We start from the raw sequence: 25,291 nt of genomic DNA, 5'->3' as shown, positions 1-25,291 counted from the left end.
TTACAGAGGGTATTTTAATATATTTTATCTAAAAAGTCCAAGAATATATCTATAAGAATGTCCTTTTTTCCACCATTTAGATTATACAAAGGCTGGTCTTTTTAGTTTTAAAATTTTGGGTATTTAGGGTATTTAAGTTTCCACTTACTTTGGGGTAAACTTTTCGTTTTTTTTTTTTTTGCTTTTTTTCATTTTTGTTCTTCCCATCCTTCAAGACAATGGATGGCCAATGGCCTATAGGGAGAGGACTTGGGAAATTTAATTTTGGGTGGCTATAGTGAGGGTGGGCTACTGAAATAAAAGGATACTGCGGTGAAAGTTTAAATAATATTAGCCAATTTCAAATAAATTGAATTGGTTAAGTTTTAAAGTCATTTTTTAAGTATATTTTACTTAATAATAAATAAAAATATTCGATAACTTATCGGTAAGGCAACCGTGACCGCCACATCCCTAAAATGAAGGTACAGTTGTGCTTGGCTGTGGGAGAGTGTGGAAAAAAGGCTGGAAAAGTGGCAACAAGGACGAGTAATTTCTTGCCAAGCATAATGTAAATCTCATGTTAGACCTCCACAGGCAATAAAACATTTCCCCATTTTCCACCTATCCATCCATCTCGTTCTTATGCCGCCTTAATGACACCACCCAACCCAACCACCCATTCAAACAACCCCATCCACCCATCCAACACATATGTGAAGGTTGTTTGGGTTCATAAATTCAATTCAATTCGACCAGCAGCTGCAGTTGATTTCCATTCTCAGTTTCAAGTGATTTTCCTAATGTAGTTCAAAGGAAACTGAAAACTCCTTTAAGTGAGTGGGAGGATGAAGGCGTGGCTGCCGCAAAAAGGGCTGACTAAGTGCTACCAAAGGGGGGCGGAGGTGGGGGTTCGTTAGCCTCATCTAATAAATTTTCACTACGCCAGAAAGTCAGAACAACAGTCTTTTTGAGTTTTTCTTTTCTGATATGGTTGTGGAGGGGCTGGAGGTTACAGATTTTTGAATAATATTTCACTTGCAGGTGGTTATGCATCATGTATGTGTGTGTGTTTGGGTGGTTGGGTTTGGGTTGGGTTTGGGTTAGGTGTTTGTAAAGAAAAGTCGCTGGTGTAATTGTCTGAAAAATTACCATGTCTACATGACACCCACGCACGCGCCGACCTTAAATCACATTTTTCCCCCAAGTGTGTGTGTGTTCGGGGGTATCCCAAAAATGAATGGGGTTTTCTCACTCCCCCCCCTAACATATATACACTTTCTACTTTTCTTCAGAGATTACTTCATTCCTTGAGTAATTGTTACAAAAAATTGAAATATATTTAATATCATCTTAAGAAACCTTAAGACCTTAAAACCCATTACAGATAGCATCTGAAAATAAACTAGAAAGAGGAATTCTTTTATGTTTAGTTTTTGTAGCATTTATTGGCTTTGTTATTATGATTTTTTAAAGGATACCTATTATTAGTAATTATTATTATTATACATATATATTTAAAAATCATCCCTCCAACCAGATCCAATCTCCCCATCTATGTTACTTGACTTTTTAAAGATATCTGGTCCTGGGCGCTCGATCTGCGGGTTGATATAAACCTTCGGTTTTACCTCAAAATTTCGATCTTCCAAATGAATATTTTGCGAATTTTTTGTTATTAGATCATATAGCACATTGTCTTTCTCTTCTAGCTCAGCTCGCAGCTTCGCATTTTGAAGATTAACATCGTTTAGCTCATCCTGAAGTTGATCGTTTTTGAAATTGATTCGATTTAGGCTTTGTCTCGATTCTATTAATTCACGATTTTGGTCTCGAAATCTTTTTTCCAGTTCCGCGTATTTCATGTTATTTTGATTAATCTTTTCTTCCGCGTTTTTGAGACGATCTTTATAAAATTTGATTAGAAAATCTGTATGTTCGCCTACCGGATGTTTTCCTTGCTCATCCGAATAGTTAAGATTCACTTCATGAAGCTTACTCTGAAACTGCTCGAGCTTAATATTAGTTTGGTGTAGGATTCTTTGAAAGTTCCTTAAGTCACGGCTAGTGTGGATCAACCTTGTATGGACTTCTTTGGATTTAACTTCAACATCAGTCGATTTATCCTGAGTCGCCGAATGTTTTTCCATCAATTTTGAATATTTAAGATTTATTTCGTTCAGTGAGTTCTGCAGCTCGGCGTTCGTCCTGTCCTTTGTCTGGCAAACCTCAAAGTATCTCATAAGAGGCTTCACAATGGGATAGCACACCGAAGCGCACTGATCCTCCTCCTCCTGAGATAGATAGCAGGACTAAGGAAATTGGAAGTAGTTTGGTTTACTTTTCGGAAATTAAATCACTTCACAGCGCAGTTACCTCCTGTTCGAGTCCCATGGAAACCGAAATTACCAACAGAAAGAGCGCTGGCAGTCGCATTATTAATATTATTATTATTTAAAAAAAAAAAATACACTTTAATGTTGAAGTAACAAGACTAATTGAATTGATAGGACTGGCCCTGGGTTTTTATAGCACTTTCGAGCTTTCCGAGAGTCTCTTATCAGAACCAAGACCTATGCGAGTGCTACACTAGGTATATAATATTAAAAATAGTCCCAAGATCCCATTCGATGCCAAGGTCAGGGTTAAAAAATGTTCCTAAATATTTGGTTATTTCCCAATTAATCTAATGAAGAACGTCTGTTTCTACATATATGGTATATAATATATAATAATAACTATATAATTATAATGTAAATAATACAAAATATATGTATGGTGCGTTATAAAGTGTTTCTAAAAATTCAAATAAATTTCAGAGTTTTGGGAGGGGACATGGAGATGTTCAAAAGTCAGAGGTCAGAAAACAATAGATAAGCTAGAAGATTTAGTTGCTAATGCCTGTTGAGCCACCTCATATTATGAATCACTTACCGAAATCCATTAAAGATTATTTCTGGATTAAAATAGAAACTGCCAGTTGCGTCCTAAAAATTCCCCACTATTCAGCCTTTGAAATGCAAACACATTTATTTTCAGTCCAAATATTCAATTATGTATAATTTTCCATCGAGAGGGGCCTTTTTTTTAATAATAAAAGTATAAAATATAGAGTACATTTGCAAATTTCAGATATATTTTTATCCTTAAATCCTTCACTCTAATCCTTCCTTCGGATGAAAAAATAAAGCGAAGCCGTTTCTTTTTGGAAATCTGTTTCTCTATCGAATAAAAAATAAAATAAAAAATAAATAACAGCAATCAGTTATCAGTTACATAAGCTTTTATGAAAAAATTCGAATACATACTCAGAACTGAACCACCAGCCAAAACGCAATTCCCTTGCCCAGTTTTTATCCGGATTACCGTCCTCATCACGATCGCAAGTTGAGAACTTGGTTCCCTGGATCAGGTTATAATGCGGTATATCTCCAGTGCATCCCTCAAGCTTCTTTAGCGAGTAGCCTTCGCTGTTGTCGCCCACAACAAAGGTATCGCATCGTAGATCCCGACTGAAGTGGTATAGATACACTTCATGGGGCTTCCAATTAGTTAAAATATGTAATTTTTCGAGCCCAATGAACATTTCGTCCAGTAGATCTCCGAAGCCGTTGATGAACTCTTCATATGTACGATTAAATTTCCTTGAGAGACTAGATCTATATTGAACCTGCATCCATCCAGAACCAATCCACCTATCTGAATAACAATTCACTTTAAAAGGTTCCAATCCTGGGATTTTGATTTCTGGAATGGAAAAATTGTCTTCCTGTGTTGTGGGACAACCATTTGGTAGGACTAAGATATATATACAATGTGTTATGTTTTTTATATATATTCATTACTATATCGTTTTTCCAACATACCTCTGATTGGTGTTTCTGAATTCGACGGACTAGTAGTAGTGTTTGTATCTTTATTGTTTAAGATTTCTTCACTTGTTATATTATATAAAGTTTTCTCCTCATTAATGGGGTCCTCTGATTTTTGTTCTTCAATTTTCTTTGTTGAGTTCAATTCTTTTAGTTCACTTGCTTTTTCCAGATTTAAAATCTTATCATTCAATAGTTTAATTTGAACATTTTTTTCTAGTAATTGTTTTTGTAAATTCATAAGCTGAAGATCTTTCTTTCTCAATTCTTCATTTTCAATATTGACTTTCTTGAATTTATCCTGAACCTGATCGTATTTCAAAGTAGTTTCTTGAAGTCTCTCCTGTGATTTCCTTAGTTCTTGGTGAGTCTGCTGAAATTTTTCTTGGACCTCAGCGTATTTAAGTGCGACATCAGTGCATTTATCCTGAGATTCCAAATGTTTTTCCAGCAGTTCTGAATACTTGAGATTAACTTCGGTTAGTCGATTCTGAACCTCGGAAAGGTTATCCTTCAGCTCTGAGAAGTTCAAGTGCTTCGTCTGGCACTTGTCTAATAATCCAAGTAGGGGCTGCACTATGGCATTGCAGGACTGTGAAAAGAGGAAATAGTATTGTTAGGAAATGGAAACTAATTCCACTAATAATTGCGATAAATACTTTCTCTTCGATTCCCAGGGTACCCGAAATCAGAAACAGAAACGCTGCCAGCAGTAGCATTTTTGATTTTTTTTTTTATATAAAAATATACTTTTATGTTAAAGCAAAAAGAATAATTAAACTGATGGATTTAAAGAATTGGCTCTGGGTTTTTATAGCACTCCCGAGCTTTCTATAGAGCCTCTTATCAGACACCAACACCTATGCGAGTACTCTCAGTGATTTTTTGACTTTATGTACTATATGGTCTGATTTAAATACATATATTTAAAAATTCACACCCATTAAAAAAATATAGAAGTGTTCTGATCTTCGTAAATATTTTAAAAATCCTTGAATATTATTATTTATTAAATAAAATGTATAACTTTTCTTTACTAGTTCCAACTTTAAAGTCACCCATCGGATACCTTAACAGTTTAATAGCTGCTACATTTTCGGGTGTCCGTTGACGAGAAGTTTCCATGTCCGTTGTCCGTTGCCCCGTCATATGTCAAAGCAAATCTCAGCGTTTATTTTATGTTTGATTGAAACTCTGATTAATTTCGGCAGCCACCGGCAGTTGGGGATGCCTATGTCCTTCCACTCCACTCATTCTGGGATACCCGGGATACCCAGATGAATGGAAAATCTACCCACCCACCTACCCTGGTGTATGTCAACACCTTGGCACAGGTGTGTCTCATTCGCTGTTGGCTTTCATTTGTAATGAGTGCCTGGGCACACACGTACTGTAACGGGAACGGCACTGGGTACTGTAAGTGTAACGGTTACGGGAATGGTTCCGGATACGGTGGTGGAGTGGTGGAGTGCCGGTGATGCCATTTCCCATTTCACATTTTCCCATGTGTTTTGGTAACAATCTGTCATACGCTTTTATAGGGTATTCCATCGGGAACGCACCCTTTTTCAATTCATTTAGAGTTTTTTAAGAAATATATATTTAATATATATTTAAAAAAAAATGAAAACTAATTTTTTATTTCTTATTTTTAAAAAATTTTGTAGATATTTTGTTTAGAGTATTTTGTTGTTTAGGTTATCCTTGGTTATCCTTTACAAGGACTCGCCTGATTATCACTTTGCACGTCCTAGCCGGATGCTTTATAGTTGCTTGGCTCGGCCCATCTGCTCCTGGCCCTGGCATGTCCTTTCCTATCCTGTATCCTATATCCTGTTTCCTGTTTATGCGCTTTGCGTGATCACATTTAGTCCTGGGAACCCCCTCTCTCGGCCATGCCCCCACCCACTCACCAATCTACCCAACCTGCCTCATAATGCCTCGCCAACAAGCTCGTAACTCTCGCAGGATTTAATGGCCGCCAGTTGGTGTCCTGGGTCCTTGGGCCAGCTCGTCAGCTCTCCAGGAGGCGAAGGGGAAATCCGACGAGCTAATGCCATGATCTAATTGCTAAAATCAGTGTATAACTAACTCTATCATTGCTACTCTCTGGATGCTGACTTTATCTATATCATGTCCTGTTGTGTCCTCCTGTCCTGTGCTGTGCTCTCGTCCTGTTATTATCCTTAAAAGCCGGCAAGACATTGCCAAGACCATAACCAACTTAAAAGCAGCTAAAATAGACACCTGGGACAACGAGGACTTCTTGGCCAGGATGCCTGAATGCCAGGATGCTGGGTTGCCCAGGTGCAGCTTCAGATGCCCCAATGTCTCAATGTCCCGATGTCCTTGTATTCAGCCAGTCCTGGCTAAGTAAGTGCCAGCTCAGCCAGCTCAGCAAGCTCAACTCCTCAGGTCCTGGTCCGCGTTATCCTGGCAAAAGGCTTCCAGCTTTGGGGGCCAATCCAGTGCCACAAAATTTATTGACTTTGTCGCTGTCGTGTCCTCAGGACTTCTACACTTTTCTCCACCTTTCTTCGGCTATTGCCGCTAAACTCCTTTTCACACTGCAAGGATATTCGGACAGTATTTTCAAGTAGATTTCCAATGAAACTCTCTATTCTATTATCCTTTAAATTCTTCTAAAAATATTTAAAGAAAAATAGACATTAATTTTAGGGGAAGCTTAAAGTTGTCAGGTGTCTGTCTTAATAATTGGACACCTGGCTAAAATTAAAACCAAGTCCTGGCCATAAATCCTGCACGGTCCTTCTCCTCCACCACCCCCCACACACACACACACACATATACAGTGCCAGGACAATGCTTATGAGGATCATGATGATGGTGTTTGGTACTCCAAACTCTGCACGAAATACCCATCCTTACTGGCCACTCCAAATGTCCTGTCGTCCTGCCAACCTGCCACATCCTGGCCATGTTTTGTCTCCCGTTTGCCAGACTCGGGACTCCGCTTGTGGCGAAGTAGAACCAGGGAGGTGGGCCGTCCAGGGTGGTCCTGTTGTTTATGAGCACGTGTAATCACTCGGCCATGGTCCACTTGATGGCCATAAACTGCGACTGCACTTGCTGCATTCCAAAGAGTCTGTCGGATGTTCCTTAAAATCCTTGCCAGAATTTTTAAATATACATATATTTTTAAAGCAATATTTTAAGGAATTTAAGAGTAAAAAATATGCAAAAAACCCCTCAAAGTTTATAAAAAAAAATTAAAAAACCTCCAACAAATAATGAGATGAAGTTTATTATCCGTTATGAAAATCCCTAAAATCAGACTCCTTTGGTCACACTTCCTTTCTTCAAAAATTCTTATATTTTAAGAAATATTATTTTCAAAAAGATAGAATAAGAATTGTATATTTACAAGAAAGTGATAAGAAGCTTTAAAGTTAAGAACTAAGAACTAAGAACCCTTAAAAAAAAAAATCCTTTAAGGACTTGGTCACACTTCCTTACTCCCCAATGATATGCCTTCAACTCGATGACTCCTCCTTGATTGCAGCTATACTTGCACCTGCCGCAGGACACTGACGGCCGAGTTAAGGATATGGGGGGGGCAGACACATGCGAATGGACACACCAATACAAACAAACACACATATACAGTCTCTCACACACATAAATGCATACATATGTATGAGAAGGATTTCGTATATCGCATTCCTGTGAATTTTTGCGAATTGAAATTTTTGAAATTTCCCGTCAGTGTCTGAAAAACTCTTTGCCAGCCAGTCCAGACACATTGGAATCCCGTTAATTGCTCCAACCGGAAGTGGAGTACAGGACGGTATGCCACGCCCCCTACACATGTCCCTGTGTCCCTGAAATACCTGTCACCTCCAATAAAACAAAAACGCTTAAATTAAAAAGAAAAACCTTGAAGAAATTTAAGAAAATTTAATGAATTTAAAATTTAATTTAATATTAAAGCGGTTGTTAGTTTAGTTTATGATTTAACATTTACATATATTTCTTAAACTTAAATATTTCTTAAATTTCTTGACTTCCAAAAATATATGATTATTCAACTTTAAAAAACTTCCAAGAAACTTAAATTAATATTAAAAATTTATTATTTAGATAAGAATCATTGATTTTATTATTATTATTTATTTAATAGCTCTTCTCTTTGGCTCTCTCTCCCATGCTCTCAATGTCTATGTTAACAGCACTGTTAACAGCGGTGGGTGGGAGAGAGCCTTCGACATGGCTTACTCTCATTTTGCGCCCACTTGCATTCTCCCGTTAACAGCTGTTAGGCGTAGCAGAGCTGCCAGCAGAGCTTGAAAGCATCAACAAAAACAAATTTTTTTTTCAAAAAATCGGTCGCGTCGCTTGCTTCGCTGTCGCTTCGCCGTGGAAATTAATTCTTCTTCTTAAAAAAAAAATCGCCTTAAATGTTGTTTAAAAATTAGTTTAAAAAACAAAAACGGTTAGTGTTTCACTTGTTGTTTATTCTATTCTGGTTGAATTTTTTACATCATTTTTTTCATCGTGTAACGTGTGTGTGTGTGTCTGTGTATGATATTTTGTTTGTTTGTGTTTCGATCAATGCAAAAAATAAAAAATTTACAAAAAAAAAAGAAAAGTAAAGAAAAGCAAAGAAAAGAAAAGAAAAAACCTTTCCCAACACAAAACCAGCAGTGCCCCCCAACAACAACAAGTGCGCGAGTGCGAGTGCGAGTGCGAAGGCGAGTGCGAGTACCCAGTGGCGAGTACAAGAGTGCGAGAGTGTAAGAATAAAAACAAAAACTGGCGACAGCTGTTTATAAAGTTTTTGGCCAAAATGCTAAATTAATAACAACCGCAATAATAAAATTTTAACCAAAAACAATAACAACAACAGCAACACAAACGGCAGTTGGAGCATATACCGTTGCTTTTTTTTTTATTCATTGCAAAGAAGGCTCAGAAGAAGCCAGGGGGGGAGGGAAAACAATAACAAAAGCAAAAAAAAAAGAAAAACAACAAAAACAAAAGTGCTGCCTGCGCAAAAGTCGACTCTCACGTGTTTTTTTTGATAAATGTGAATGCAAAAGGTAGCATCGCGACGAAAGGGGGGGGGACACGACGAAAATTCCCATGCGGCCGCTTATTCCGCCCCAAAGCCGATGATGATGATGATGATGAAAATGCCGATGAACAGCAGCAACACGATAATGATGTTTGAAGCAAGCAGCCACAGTAGCAGCAGCAGCATCAAAAGCAGCTGTTGAAAAAAAAAACAAAACAAAGGTATGTACTGTATTTGTTTTTTTTGTTTTTGCAAGATCCTTGATCATGACAGGTGGCTGTTCCCCCATTTTGTTTTTGTTTTTATTTTGTTATTGTTGTTGTACTCCTTTGGGAGCGGCATTTCAATAAGTATGTCAACAGAGAGAGAGAGTCAAAGAGAGGGAGCCCAAAGATGGAGAGAGGACATTTGTCGTCGCCTAATTTGGCAAAAAAAATAAAAAAAAACGAATAAGGAGACAAATCAAGAGAAAAACTGTGAATACAGTGAAAGTCATTCAAATAGGACACATATCCCCAGGTCATTCTTTAGGTAAAAATTTTAAGAAAAAAGTTTTTAATATTTAAAAAAAAAAAAAAATTTTATAAACAAAATATAAACAAAATAATTTATACTTTTGAACTTTTGTTGCAAAATATTTGTATGGAAAACCTAGATAATTTTCCCAAAAATATTTCGTAAATATATTTTCTAACAACAACTAATATTTTGCCCATGACTGTAAATGGCCGCTGGAGTGGGTGGATTGTAGTGGGGTGTATGGGTCGGGAGGGAGGTGGTGAGGCAAACATGGCGCAATATACCAAACAATTCCATTGATTTTTCTTGTGGGAATAGTTGGAAAAGCGACACTGTAGACATAGGAAACAACGGTTTGCTTTTCTTTTCTTATTTTTTTTTTTGTTTTTTCTTCCTCTTCACCACCCCCCCTGCCCTGAAGAAGCCTGCTTACCGTTATCCTGGCATGCTCCACATCGTTGTCCTTTGCAGTTGTTTTTGTTATTTTTGTTATTTTGTTGTCGCCTTCCTTTTGCGTCTGTCTGCTGTCGTTGAACTTTTTGCAACATGCTTCGACTTCTAGTTTACCGTTAACCTCCCAAAGACCCCACCTCGCCACCTCCCCACCTCCCCCTCTAAGTTGCATGAGTTGTGTAAGTAGCTCCTCCCCTGACTAACGGAATTTATGTTAATTTGGTGCCACATTCCTTGAGCGAAACCCCCTTTTCTACTCTTAAAGGATATATATATATATAGAGATATACCATATATCCTGAATTAGACAAAATATGTTAACAATTTTTCGCAAAAAAAAAAAAAATCAATCTGATTCGAATATTTGGCAAAGGATATCCTCAAAGGATAATAAAGTCATCAACATTGACAAAGTATTTAAATGTTTAATAAAAATTATCCTTTTTCTGCAAGGATTTGGGAGTTTTTCCTGCGATTTCCTTTCCAAATGTGCTGCCAACACGTGGATACGTTACTGTGACTCCACTTTTCCTACCATTTTCACCTACAAACACCCCCAATGGCCCCCAAACATTAGCCAGAAAGGCAAAGGGTTGACATTTTCCACTCCATGTTTCCTACCATTTCCTTCTGATTTTCATTTTTGGTTTTTGTTGTTGTTGTTATTTGTTTTCTGGAAAAACACTTCAACACTTCAGATGCATTTTCCACACTCTGGTGAGAAAAATAGCCAAAAAAAAAAGGAAAACCAAAATTGGAAATTTTCGAAAAATAATTGGTTTTTGTTTTTCATTCGAATTTCCTTGGTTTTTGTTCGAGATATTGAAAGATGTTTCACATTTAATTCAGAAACTAAGGAAATCATCTAGAAATTGGAATTAAACAGTTTTTAAAGTCAATTTTACTTGAATCCTCTCTTTAACGGACACCTTAAGCGGATACCAGTATTTTTTTTATTAAAGAAAACTTTGATTTAGTTTGAGAAATGGTTATATTATTCTTTAAAATTGGTGATATGAATAGAAAGAGCTTAATAGATTTAAATTTAAATAAAATTTAAACGATTTTTAAGTAGAATTTAGGCAACCCTCTCTTTAACGGACACCCTCCAGAAATTAGAGTCATTTCCTTCAACCCTCTCTTTAACGGACACTTTTTCAAAAGGACAGTCTTCTTCTCTACAAAGAAAGCTTCTATTTGTTTTTGGGAAATTGTATATCTATTAAAACATTGGGATATAAGTAGAAAGTAAGATAACATTTAGAATTAAATAATTTATAAAAATAAATTTTACTCCAACCCTCTCTTTAACGGACACTTTCTTAAGCGGACAGACAATTCTTTTACAAAGAAACCCTAGATTTTTTTTTTAAATGGTTTATCCTATTTAAATCTTAATAATACAATTAAAAAAAACAATTAAGATCTATGTATGAAATATTTAACAAAATTTTGAAAATATATTTTTCGTTAACCCTCTCTTTAACGGACACTTTGAAGAATATGAAAATAGAAAGAGCGAATCAGATCTAGACAATTTCCTAGTGTTTTTCGTTCCTATTTTGGCCCATGACGACGTGGCCGGAAACGAGGGAAACTTTAATAAAAACATGTCAAGAGCACTTTTCTGCCATTCTGGTGGGTCTCCTGCACGGACCGACCGAAAAACCACAAAATAGAACCCCTCCCACTCCCCCTCCCCCTCCCAAGTGGGCGGTGGTGGCCAAAAGCAGCGTAGACCGCAGTTGGCAGTCGTTCAGTGGCTGTTTTTAGACTTGACCAAGTTTATTGCCTGCCATATGCAATTGCCGTAGATTATTTTTGGGGGGAGGAGGGATCGGAGTTCTGCTGGGGACATCCTTGCTCCTTCCCAGTGCCCATTGTGTGCACGGATTTGCTGCCACGCCCCCTGAAACTGCAATCGGTTCCCTAAAAATAGCTACCAGAAACTGAGAACAAGTCCATGCACTGAAAAAAAATTCTTGATTTTTTTAGAAAAGAAAAATAATTATTTTAGTTTATTTTTTTAAAGTGTATTAGAGGGAATGCCTCTCAAGTCCGCTTGGCAAACGGGTCGGCTACGTGATGTTGCCTCACTTGGCCAATTTTGGCCAGCTATCCGCTCTCCCCCTCCCACGCCCGCTACGCCCCTGGCTCAAGTGGCCGCGCGGCACGAAACCCTCCAGTCTGAGGCAAGAGTCCTTGCGAGGGAAGCTTCGGGGAGTACGCATTGGGGATATATCGTTGCAGATATCGTCCTGGCCTGGCTCTGAATGGTAAACTATGAGGCAGCCGGCAGAAGGATATATATTTGGGAGTTGCAACTGAGATGTCCTTAAGGATGGGCTATATACATAGAGGCTGATGTATATCATATAAGAAAAACTCTATTGGAACTTTAATAAAATTTTGAATATTATACAAGTATAATAAAGTACTACAGATATAAATAGATATAGATATAGTATTGAGAGTGTACTATGTACATACTATATTGTATATATAGCTGGTATATACTGAGTGGATATAATAAAAAGTAGTATAATATATATATATATATAGATATAATATAAAAACACCATAACAGAGCAAAGATCCAAGTTCATGCTCTTTTTAAAGAAACCAAGTACATTCTCCAACTATATGATATCCGGTACTCTCCAAATAGGCCTTTAGATTCAAAAACCTCCCAAAAATCCCCCTAAGAATACAAAACAAAGTAATTATCTAAAAACTTAATTAAAAACCTTGTATAATTAACTAAAAATACCAAAGTACTTACTCTTTTTAAAGAACAACTTTTAATGAAGTTCCCTCCTCGGAGGTAATTGAAATAGTTGCGGCCGGTTGAACTTTGGTCGGTAATCAGTCATTCACAGGACTCTTGGCCTAATCGAAGTGGTTTGCTAACAGCCTGAACGAGTCCTTGGAGCGCGTAACAGCGATTGCCAGCCTGTGGCACACGTGCCATATCCTAATATCCTTTGCCCGGAGGAGCCCTCTCAAAGTTTCCTCAAAGTGTGGGTGGAAAAAAAGTGAAGCCAGTTTCCAAAAACTGCTGTACATTTAATTAATTATTTATAGAAGAAAAGGTAAACGTGCTACAGGATATGGATACTAAAGAAGGAGGGCGGAGGGAGGAGTGAGGAGCGAGGAGCAGCAGGTTACAGGACACGGAGTAACCGTGGCAAACATTTTACGATACATCGTCGCTGTCGACGTCGACATCGTTTTTTGCATAATTGATTAAATGACTGGCTATATAACACGAAACGGTAGGAGGCAAAGGATATACAGGACTACATACAGGACTATACAGGACTACATGAGGCTATGGGCTATGGGCTATGGGCTATGGAGGACTCTTTTCCAGGAGCCGTAAATGAGAATTTACAGCGAAAAGAAATCAAGCAGCAACACAAGGTTCTAGATGGGCAATGCCACAGGACGAAAGGATATATGTCTGTGTGTGTCTGTGTGGGATGTTGCATGTTTAGTTATGGTGTTGGTAAATGTTGTGATTATTGGCCAAATGAAAAATTCAGGAAATCGTCCTGCCAATTGCCCGCAAAAACACCTTGTTTCTTGCTCTCTTTTTCTCTGTCTCATCCTTTTCATCATCATCAGTATTAGAGTTTGGGTCTCTGCCGTGACCTGTGAACTGTGACCTCTTACCTCTTACCTTGACATTGACTTAAATAGGGATGAGTATTTTAGAAGACACTAATGTAATGAGTACAAAGAATCTTTTCGGAGAAAATTAATAAAATTAATGTTAAATAAATAGAGCAAAGGGAAAGGGAGTTGGAAGTACAGGGTATTATATAGTATTATATTATTATACAGTTTTTTGGGTAAAAATAATGGGAAACCCATTTGAATGCTATTTTTAATTAAAATTAAGAATGTGTAAGAACCAGAGGAGTACCGGGTATCTTGTATTTATATTATTATTGGAAAAAATTATATTTTAAATGAAATATATGTATAAGAGTAGTAATATAAACACAAGTAGCGGGTATCATATATATATGTATTTAAAATAGTTTCCTCACTTTGAAGATTTTTTTAAACGAAAATATAAGAGGTACATATAAGGGTACCTGATCCATTTTAATGCTCTATTAAAAATGCTTAACGAAAACTTTAAGAGAAGATATATAAACAGAAGTATCGAGTATCATATATCTAAAATATAATAGTTTCCTCACTTCAATCCTTTTTTAATGAGAATATAAGATTGACAAGGATATAATATATATACAAATAAGAATAGATAAGCCACTATTTGAACCTATGAAAATCATAAGAAAATATAGGAAAGTTTGAAGTACCAGGTATCATATAGTTATATTCCTTATATAGTCTCTTCCTATAGTATAGTCCATTATTGTTGAAAGTGGTAGCTTAAAATGAAAAATATGAGAAGAATTAAATAAAAGTACAGTAACTAAATAAGAATTAAATAGAAATAATAGAAGAACCCACCTTTTTGCATACTTTATAAGAAAATATATTACCTATTTGGGTATATAGTCATGTCCTCTCCAAAAAATATAAACTAAAATACCACCCCAGAGTTCAATGCTATCACCAAGAACTGGCCAAAACTATAATATTTGTCTAATACGTCTTGGCCATTTTTCTTGCCGAGCACTTTGTTTGTTTGTTTTCATTGATGGCCCCGATTTGGCCCATTTGAACTTTGAACCTTTGGCTGTGGAGACAACGCTCCGGCCAGGACCTTTCCCCCCTCTGACGTCTCCTCTCCGCTTCGATGGTTTTTTTTTTTTGTGACGACTTAGCCTGGCTTTGCAAACATGCACCCCGTGTTCACTCCCCCCCATCACCCCCTTTCTGTCTTTTTTTTTCTCAGCCATATGCTAATGGCTTATACTGTATCTGTGTGTGTGTGTGTAAGTGTGAGTGTGTTTGTGTCAAGTGTATATCCTTTTGGCATAGCGAGTGCATTTTCTTGTCAACGCTGACATTTCCTGCACTTCGGCCTTGTTTTTTCCAACCTCAGGCCCCACCATCCGCCCCTACCGCCCACTCTTTCGCTCCCACCCACTCCCTCCCACCATTACTCCCCTTGTCATTTCTCGTTTAATGAGCATTTCCCTTTTGTTTTCCGTGTTTTGTTGTTGTTGTTGTTGTTCTGTCGTCGTGTCATCCCCCCAACCCCCACCTCCTGATGGATTAAAGCCAGGAATTATGATTGCTCTACATTCGCGGGATGTCACTCGGATTTATTTTCTTTTTTTTTTTTTTTTTAGATAGATAGATAGATAGATAGATAGATAGATAGATAGATAGATAGATAGATAGATAGATAGATAGATAGATAGATAGATAGATAGATAGATAGATAGATAGATAGATAGATAGATAGATAGATAGATAGATAGATAGATAGATAGATAGATAGATAGATAGATAGATAGATAGATAGATAGATAGATAGATTTCAAATCAAGGTCAGGGTCGTTTGTGAATATATATCTTGTTGCTTAAGAATTTTCTTCGCAGTCCTCACCCCCCCCCACCCCCTTTATTTTTGCCAAATCTGCTCTTACTAAACCCCCTTCGCCCCCCACCACCCCCGGCAATCGGAAAAGTGATTCCCATTCTTGTTTAATCGATGGCGTCAATTGCACTCCACTTGAGTCGCTTGGATTATTTTATTTTTATGGCCCACCCCCACCCCCATCCACACCCACTCCCACGCCCGTTCTGGCTTGTTTTTTGTATTGACTTAACATGCTAAAACAATTGCACGCTATTTTTGTATAAACAGAAGCGAAAAAATGATATAAATTTATAAACATTATCCATTGACTTGGCCGCGAGTTGTTGAAAGATTTTTTTTTTATTTCGTTCATGTTGCCAGGGGAAAAGCGCCCAACACCCAACCCGGCATGCCAAGTCATCAGATTACAGTAAAGACTCCATAATTAAACATTTTCACAATAAGGAAAAAAAAAATAATAAAAAATAGCTAGAAAAAAAATAGATTTATTTATTTTTTTATTCAAAGGTTTCATTTTTCATTTATCTAAGCTTTACTGTACATCCTATGGAATGTACCACTTACATAGCTCTGTTAACCTGCTACGGAATGAACCTTTAACAGAACTCTCTCTCTTGTAAACCCACAAAGCATAACGGAGAGAGCTTGTAACAAGAGAGACAGCGTGAGAGCCTAAGCTTGGTGTAACTTTGCGTTTGCTTTTGTTGTTTTTGCTGTTACTGTCATTTATTTTATAGATTTCTCTTCGTTCTCGTTCACCTCCTTCTTCCCCCTTCCCTTTTACATATATTTCTACATATTCTTATTCATAAGCATGCGCCTCGTTTTGTTTATTAATGATAAAAAAACAAAAAAAAAAAAAATAAAGAAAAAAAATAAGAAAAAACAGAAACAACTCTGCGGACTCCATTCAAAGTTAAAGTCAATGTCCCTCTTTCTGATTTCCCATATCTTATTGTGTCTTTCTATGCATATGTGTGTGTATGTGTGACGGTGTGTGTGAGTTGGTGTGGGTTTATTTGCATACAATCGGTATCGTTGCTTATTTATAGTTATTTTGCATAAATAAGGCATATTGTTCTTGCCAGCCGCCACTGCTGTTTGTTGATGCTGCATTTTAATTAAGATAACTTCACTTTATGACACATCGGAATCTTGTCACCCTGCCCCATGAAACCACTCCTGGGGACCCTGCCTCCCCCGGGACTGTCACTCAAAATGCATAAACGCAGATAGTTTTCCAGGGAAAAATTATAAAAAAAATATAAAAAGTATTTTAATCTCAGATTTTGATTAGGATTAATAACAAATAGATCCATTAATCGTTTAAAATATTTCCAGCAAGAATCGGACAAGAATTGGCCAAGATATGGCCTTCCCAAGGGGGCCCATTGGGGAATCCCACATTTCAAAGGGGTCTCCCCAGGAAAATGTTTGAAAAATTCGAAAAAATATTTTGTTCTCGGATTTTGATGCAGATTGGTAGAGAATCGATCCACAAATCGTTTGAGGTATTCCTTTCTAGAATCGGACAAGAATTGGCCAAGATATGGCCTTCCCAAGGGGACCCATTGGGGAATCCCACATTTTAAAGGGGTCTGCCAGGGAAAATTTTGAAAAAATTCGAAAAAATATTTTGTTTTCGGATTTTGATGCAGAATGGTAGATAATCGATCCACAAATCGTTTCCTGTATTCCTTTCTAGAATCGGACAAGAATTGGCCAAGATATGGCCTTCTTAAGGGGGCCCATTGGGGAATCCCACATTTTGAAGGGGTCTGCCCAGGAAAATGTTGAAAAAATTCGAAAAAATATTTTGTTCTCGGATTTTGATGCAGATTGGTAGAGAATCGATCCACAAATCGTTTGAGGTATTCCTTTCTAGAATCGGACAAGAATTGGCCAAGATATGGCCTTCCCAAGGGGGCCCATTGGGGAATCCCACATTTTAAAGGGGTCTGCCAGGGAAAATTTTGAAAAAATTCGAAAAAATATTTTGTTCTCGGATTTGGATGCAGATTGGTAGATAATCGATCCACAAATCGTTTCCTGTATTCCTTTCTAGAATCGGACGAGAATTGGCCAAGATATGGCCTTCCCAAGGGGGCACGTTGGCGAATCCCACATTTTGAAGGGGTCTGCCCAGGAAAAATTTGAAAAAAAATCGAAAAAATATTTTGTTCTCGGATTTTGATGCAGAATGATGAAGAATCGATTCACAAATCGTTTCCGGTATTCCTTTCTAAAATCGGACGAGAATTGGCCAAGATATGGCCTTACCAAGGGGGCCCATTGGGGAATCCCACATTTTGAAGGGGTCTGCCCAGGAAAATGTTGAAAAAATTCGAAAAAAATTTTGTTTTCGGGTTTTGATGCAAATTGGTAGAGAATCGATCCACAAATCGTTTGAGGCATTCCTTTCTAGAATCGGACAAGAATTGGCCAAGATATGGCTATCCCAAGGGGGCCCATTGGGGAATCCCACATTTTGAAGGGGTCTGCCCAGGAAAATGTTGAAAAAATTCGAAAAAATATTTTGTTCTCGGATTTTGATGCAGATTGGTAGAGAATCGATCCACAAATCGTTTGAGGTATTCCTTTCTAGAATCGGACAAGAATTGGCCAAGATATGGCCTTCCCAAGGGGGCCCATTGGGGAATCCCACATTTTAAAGGGGTCTGCCAGGGAAAATTTTGAAAAAATTCGAAAAAATATTTTGTTCTCGGATTTGGATGCAGATTGGTAGATAATCGATCCACAAATCGTTTCCTGTATTCCTTTCTAGAATCGGACGAGAATTGGCCAAGATATGGCCTTCCCAAGGGGGCACGTTGGCGAATCCCACATTTTGAAGGGGTCTGCCCAGGAAAAATTTGAAAAAAAATCGAAAAAATATTTTGTTCTCGGATTTTGATGCAGAATGATGAAGAATCGATTCACAAATCGTTTCCGGTATTCCTTTCTAAAATCGGACGAGAATTGGCCAAGATATGGCCTTACCAAGGGGGCCCATTGGGGAATCCCACATTTTGAAGGGGTCTGCCCAGGAAAATGTTGAAAAAATTCGAAAAAAATTTTGTTTTCGGGTTTTGATGCAAATTGGTAGAGAATCGATCCACAAATCGTTTGAGGCATTCCTTTCTAGAATCGGACAAGAATTGGCCAAGATATGGCTATCCCAAGGGGGCCCATTGGGGAATCCCACATTTTGAAGGGGTCTGCCCAGGAAAATTTTGAAAAAATTCGAAAAAATATTTTGTTTTCGGGGTTTGATGCAGATTGGTAGAGAATCGATCCACAAATCGTTTGAGGTATTCCTTTTTAGAATCGGACAAGAATTGGCCAAGATATGGCCTTCCCAAGGGTGCCCATTGGGAAATCCCACATTTTGAAGGGGTCTGCCCAGGAAAATTTTGAAAAAATTCGAAAAAATATTTTGTTCTCGGGTTTTGATGCAGATTGGTAGAGAATCGATCCACAAATCGTTTGAGGTATTCCTTTCTAGAATCGAACAAGAATTGGCCAAGATATGGCCTTCCCAAGGGGGCCCATTGGGGAATCCTACATTTTGAAGGGGTCTGCCCAGGAAAATTTTGAAAAAAATCGAAAAAATATTTTGTTCTCGGATTTTGATGCAGATTGCTAGAGAATCGATCCACAAATCGTTTGGGGTATTCCCTGCAGGAATCGGTGAAGAATCACCCATGTTATAGTCTTCGCAAGGTACTATAGTTTCCCATGCCATGATTTTCCCAAATACTTGAACGAGCTTTTAATTTTTCCTCTCTCACTTCTATTTTTAGTTTATGAATGTGATAATTTTCTTTAATTTCTTCGGCTTGAGTTCCGTAGTTCCACTTTCCGACTTCTTTGTCGGCTTCAACCGGGTAATTGGCTTTAATTAAATGCACGTCGTAAAGTCAACTGTGTGTGTGTGGCTCCACTCCCTCAGTCACCGCCGACCTCTGTGCCCCGTTCAAACCTTGCAAATTTAATTAAAGCGAATGCGAATCATAAATATTGTAATGCCCCCACCTACACACACACTCGCACAGTGCGAGCCAATTGTCAAGCCCTCGCAAAAGTTTGCGAAACTCAGGCCACCGAAAAGCCCCAGAAAACTCAAGCCAAACTCAAGCGAACTCAGGTGAATGTAGGTCAGTGTGGTGTGAGTGGTCTTTGGAGGAGATGGGGAAGGAGGTGGGAGGGCGGTGGTTTTTTGGGAGGTATTTTACCAAGCACCTGAGATTCCAACTTGTATCTTAATCTTGGTTGCAATACCAAGAAGGTTTTTAAATACTCTAATGTGAGGTTTATTGATTTGTATAGTATATAGATTTTTATAGAAAATAATCGATAAAAATCGATGTTTTAGGAAATATTTCTTAATATTATGCCATTTTTTTTTGCTTTCCAAATGCTTTCCTTATTATTGTAATTATTGTAAATATCAATACAATAAGTAGTATTTTGTATACTATGACATCTCTTTTTGTCAAATTATTGCCATTTTCTATAAAAATAGTTAGTTCTCGTGTAAAATATATATTTTATTTCCTTTCTCTTAGCTTTAAGGGGGGACATCTGAGTAGAATTTTGAAAAAATCGAAATTTTTTTTTTTCGCTTAAAAAATTCTTTAGGGTCTTAAAAATGACATATCAAAAGATAGAGTCCGGCAAAAGTGTCTAAGTGTCGAAATTTTTCATTCTGCGGCGATGCCTCACAGGTATATCCCACAGTACTTAAAACTTTAAACGCGTTTTTCTCGAAACCACTTTTTTTGAGTTGGCCGAACACCTAACTCGAACAACTCTTAACCTATCGATCTAAAATTTTGACAGTATACTCAGAATACCTATGTCTATCGACACACGTAGGATTTTTTTTTTATTTTGCTTACTTTTTTTTTTATTAACAATTTTGTGACGTTTTTTATTAGTGAAAATTGAAAATTTTGTTCAATCACTTGCCATTTTGGAAAAAATCAATATATCGAAAAAATCCTACGTGTGTCGATAGCCGTTGAGATAAAGAAACTAACCAAACTTGATTTTTTGTTCTAGATCAAAAATTAAGGACGTTAGGTGTTCGGCCATGGACCCCTTTAAAAAAATAGGGCCTACCAATAAGGGCTGCAGGGCCGCCATTTTGTTTTCGATTTATTAAAAAAAAATTTTATTGTGTAGTTTAAATATAATATAATAAAACCCCATTTACAAATTTTCGATTAGCTGTTTTGATTTGGCCAAAAAAAATTCGAGAAAAACCGCTTTTTTTTGGCCTGTTACTCAGATGTCCCCCCTTAAATATAAAATCGATAAATATCGATATGCTAAGCTAATATTTATCAGTTTTATGGTCTATTTTTTATTAACGTTTTGCCATTTTTTAACTTTTATTTGAAAAATCGATAAATATCGATATTTTGAAAATATTCATTAAAATATAAATTCCATAAGTGTCAGAGTACTTTTCTAGTCGCCTTTAAAACTATTTTTCTAATTATTTGTTTTTATTTTTTTTTTGGACTTTTGGAATTGCAGTCCCAACACCCGCTCCATAAAGTAGACCTCCAACACCACCCAGTTTAAGCCACCTTCTCTCTAAAAAACGAAAAAAAAAAAAAAAACTGGTCCATGGGAAGGTCGAAGTTGTTCTGGTGGTTTTAGTTTCTGTTTCTGTTTCTGATTTCGAATTGTGGTTCTCTAAAATGGCCAACGGTCATGCCTCTTAATTAGTTGCTTATTTTTTGACACTTTTTGTTGTTTGTTTTTTGTAGTATTTGTTGTTGTTGTTGTGTTCTCATTAAGAGCTACATGGTGTTGTTGTCTGTTGTTTGTTGGAAGTTTATGCGAAGCGGGTGGCTAACCGGTTTTCTATTTTTTTTCTCCCCTCCCGAATCTTGCCAATCTTGGCTTTAATTTGGAAATAGTTTTGATTCATAGAGTTGGTATAGTTTTTTTCAAATATTTTGTAATATATGCTCACCCAAAACTGCAATTCAATGAGCTCAACAAATGGCAATTGACATGCATTATGCGGTCAGTCAGCTATTAAAAGCCATGAAGCAGCCAGACTTCCTTATGCCATTTTAAGGGATATGCCCTCAGACACAAGATATATTCAGTTGATCTAGACCCCAAAGTCGTTAGTCGCCAAGTCCAAGTCGGTGCTTTGTTGAAAGTCTTATTGCTTGTCACGTAGGTCATGGGGGTAGCTTCACTCCACACCAAATACCATAAACAAGAACACCAACAACTATAGAATGACAATCGCTTTACAAGAAGAAAACCGCAAAAAAAAAAAAAAAAAAAAATACAAAACAGACGCACCCAAGAGTTAAAAGTCCCCCACTAGTCCCCACATATATTCCATGCACTTAAAAAAAAATGGCTAACAATCTTGTCTAAACATAACTATTTAAAAAGAAGGAATATCTCGAACAGTGTATAATAAATGTTGGGTAGGGCTTTCACTGTTTTACGGTTTGTCTGGATAGCTTCTATATAGTAACCCCCCTATCCCCCACCTTTGGACCCTTGGAGCTCCAACTCCGATTCCCTTTCGAAGTTATTGTGGCAGGGACCAATTAAAATGCGCGACATCACATGTGCGCGCGAGCATTTATTATAAAATTTTCTTTTTTTTATTTTTATTTTTTCGTTGGAATTGAGTGAAAAATAGTTGAATGAAAGAACGACAAAGAGAAAGCACTGAAAAAAATATTCAACTAGATTCTAAAGACTCGAAATATGTACAACTATGTACTCAGAGCATGTTACAATGTTGTTAATACGATGCTTAGTAGTTACTACACTTCACACACACTCACTCACACTGCCTTTCAACATTGACTATGGTTTTCAATGTCTAAGGGGGGGATGTTGTAAAATTATTGGCTGGCATGCGAACGTTGCAGGAGCTTTTATTAAATTTTTCAAGTGCCACAACTCAACAAGGGCATCTCAACAAGAGGTGTTTGGTGGCATGGAAATTATTTTGCCATCAATATGGTTGAGCTTGAATTTTAGAAAAGAATAAAAAAAATATATATATTAACTCCCTTTACTCGAACCCTTGCAGCTTAACAGTCAACTGGGATTTCTTTTATTTTTTTTAGACATACTCATGTATATATTGTATCTTCTCTGCCACTTCATTGAAGCCATGAACTAGTCTTGGCCAACACTATTTGAGTGAGTTTTCCATACCATGTACTACTACCTCCATTAGGGTAAGAAGACAATGCAGTTCTACTCCTGCCCCTGGAATGTACAGCACTTAGAGCCGAGAACAGGGAAAAGTTAACCCCAGAAACTTTGGTGGGCAGGAGTGTCGGTATCTCCGTTAGTTGTTCAACTGTATCTTTGTATCTTTAGTTGCATTTCCACCATTTCCTGGTTTGGTCGTCTTGCCCGTTTCAGTGGCATTCGTGTGTGTGTGTGTGTTGGCCAAGTTCATATTAAGCCGTGCGGTAAACAAAGATTTGTATGTACTAACAAGTTGGCAGTCGACAAGATCCGTTAAGCCGCTTACACTTATGAGTTTCAGGCCTGCCAACCTGGGCCACCAAAACTTTTCTCGACATAATGCCGTCTAATGAGTTCGTTAAACTCGTTGAAAGGAGGTATAGTTGTGTTTGGGAGGGTCTTAAGGAATATGTAGCTAAGGAAATAGGCTCTGTCCTGAGTGTTTTTTTTTCTGTTGCAGTGTGACCAATGCTCTATGTGAAGCACTTTAGTTTTATTATAAAATATAAGCAATACAATATTAAAGACGCTAAAAAATAGACCAAAGAATATAATATTTAAGCTAAAAGCTATTTTTATTTCTTTACCACTGCCACACTATTTTGTGCTTTTGCAGTGTGACCAAAGCTTTATATAAAGCACTTAAGAAGATTCTTAATAATAGAAAGTCCTTACAATCCATCTTTATTTCCCCTACCACTGCCACACTTATTTGCCTTTTCCAAATGTGACCAAATCTCTTTGTGAAGCACTCTTGCATGGTTGCCGCACTTCACTGGCTAATCAAGTGGCCTGTGCAACACTTCCGACTGCCCTCAACCGGAAATAAATCGAGTCAGGCGCTGTTGCCGATTTTGAGTGAAAAACCCTCCCTCCCCGCCCCCTCCCCCTAAGAAAATTAGAAACAATTTGCTGTAAAGTGCACTTAAAATCAAGACGCCTGGCAAGAGTGGCGAGAACTGGACCCTTTGCAGGACCATTTTGTCATATCAGAGACGGAATTTGAATTTCAATCAACTCGAATTAAATCAAAATTTGCAAAGTAAAATGTGAATGTGTATGTATGTATGTATGTGTCTAGTTATTGCAGACAGCCAGCACAAAATTGGTATATAATTCTTATGAATGGGTCCACATCGTCCTCTCGCCCACACTCTCAACTTTCAGCCAACAACCGCAGAGCCACAAACTCGATGGAAAATTCAAAAGACTGACTTTTTCTGGCACACAAAATGGAGTTTCAAGACTGAAGATTGCAGTTTTGGGGGGGGGGGGGCGACCACAAAAGATGAAAGCTTCCAGCATTTTTGGTCATGCAACTGTAGAATGTCAAGTCTGGTGTCTATAATTTAGTGGCATATTCAATTTTCCAACTGGCCAGTTTGGTTGCTGGCCGGTCTCTCCAACAGCCCTATTCCTTTGCTTTTTTTCTGGCTTTCGTTGATTAAAAATTGCACACACGTAGTGGCAATTGATGCCCCAGATTCGTACACCTGTTGTTGGCTAGTTTTGGAGTTCAGAGTCACCTACAGACCACGTAGTTCGATTTCTTCAAGGAAGAAGATTTCTAACCTCAAGTCCTTTATTTAATCTTTACTTGTAGAATTTTTCAAAAATTTTAATCACCATCCTTGTGTCATCTATAATTTGAATTATATTCGAGCCAGATAATCGGTTTTGTTCCAAGATCTTACGACGACCATGACCCGAATAGCCTCTGAAAGATGCTGCGTCTGGCCTCTGCCGGAGCTGCTGGATTTCCCGCCGCCGCTTGACTGGCCAGACTTTCATTTCCTGGTCCCGATTCCGATTGCGACATGGGCACCACTGTGGCGGCCGATGCCCGACGTTCGGGTGGGGGACGGGCGAGTGGTGCCGCCGGTATGGAGGCTGCAACGGCGGCCGCCAGTGCCAGAGTGTCCTCCGAGGGATGGGAGGCCACCAGGGGCTGGGGCGTCGGTGGGGCGGCATCGGCCATGGCCACATTAGTGGCCGCCACCTGCGAGTTGGCTGGTGGGTTCTGTTGGGTTTGACGGCCATGGTTCTTGCCACTTTTGGCCGCCTTGTTGCCGCCGCTCGACTTGGGGTTCGCCATTCTCTTGGTTGGATTCAGGTTCTAAATAGTTTTAGAAGAAATACAACATTTTCTTGTCTTTATGTATTTTCGGCAATAATTTTTTAAACTTACTTTATTTTAAGTCAAATATTTTAGGGTCAGGCAGTGTCCGAATCTCTGGCTCGACTGCCGGGTGGAGACTTTCAGGGCAACTACTTTTGGCAGCTAACTGCTGGGCTTACTAGGTTTTAAAAAATTGGAATATTTAAGAATATATTCGAGGAATCTACATAGTTCATAGAAAATACTCTCTTTTTAAGGGAAAAATCAAGATTCATGGAGGAGTCTTATGAGCTCTGGAACTCTATTTTCCATTCCTACAAATATTCCACTTTTTTCTGGAAAAAAAATCATAAAAAGGCAGTCATGAAGGACTCATAAAGGAGTCATGAAAGAGTCATCGCGGATTCTTAGAACTTTCACTAATCGAGACAAGTTAATTAAAGGTTTTTTAATATTTTTTTTAAATAAATTTATATATTTTTCAGCTCCCTTCTTTAAATATTTGTGTAATAGGAGAAAATCAGTCCAAGAAA

The 25,291-nt window shown here is 37.8% G+C and overlaps 2 protein-coding genes across 5 annotated transcripts in view; one reads left to right on the top strand and one right to left on the bottom strand.

Annotated features, from left to right (window-relative positions):
* Nucleotides 1-8,186: 8,186 nt before the first annotated feature.
* LOC108128862 (uncharacterized protein CG43867) overlaps nt 8,187-25,291 on the top strand; it is a 104,737-nt gene continuing 87,632 nt past the window's right edge. For all 4 annotated transcript variants that reach the window (XM_017246764.3, XM_017246730.3, XM_017246722.3 and 1 more), the window contains exon 1: nt 8,187-9,107. The gene's annotated coding sequence lies outside the window, so the exon portion shown is untranslated. The remainder of the gene's footprint in view (nt 9,108-25,291) is intronic.
* Nucleotides 24,181-24,964, bottom strand: LOC108128854 (atherin). The gene is made up of 2 exons (XM_017246692.3): nt 24,828-24,964; nt 24,181-24,755 (listed from the first exon to the last, which is right to left on the bottom strand). Exon 2 carries the CDS (start codon nt 24,732-24,734, stop codon nt 24,330-24,332), a length of 405 nt encoding a protein of 134 aa, XP_017102181.2. The 5' UTR covers nt 24,735-24,755; nt 24,828-24,964; the 3' UTR covers nt 24,181-24,329.

This window comes from Drosophila bipectinata, chromosome XL, assembly GCF_030179905.1.
Source record: "Drosophila bipectinata strain 14024-0381.07 chromosome XL, DbipHiC1v2, whole genome shotgun sequence".
In the NCBI taxonomy this organism is placed as follows: Eukaryota; Metazoa; Arthropoda; class Insecta; order Diptera; family Drosophilidae; genus Drosophila; species Drosophila bipectinata.
Note: the sequence above shows the minus strand (reverse complement) of the source record. Positions and strands in the feature narration are given on the sequence as shown.

Bases quoted from the DNA above. Each gene is read 5' to 3' on its own strand.
- LOC108128854 (XM_017246692.3), bottom strand. From the start codon at position 24,734: ATGGCGAACCCCAAGTCGAGCGGCGGCAACAAGGCGGCCAAAAGTGGC.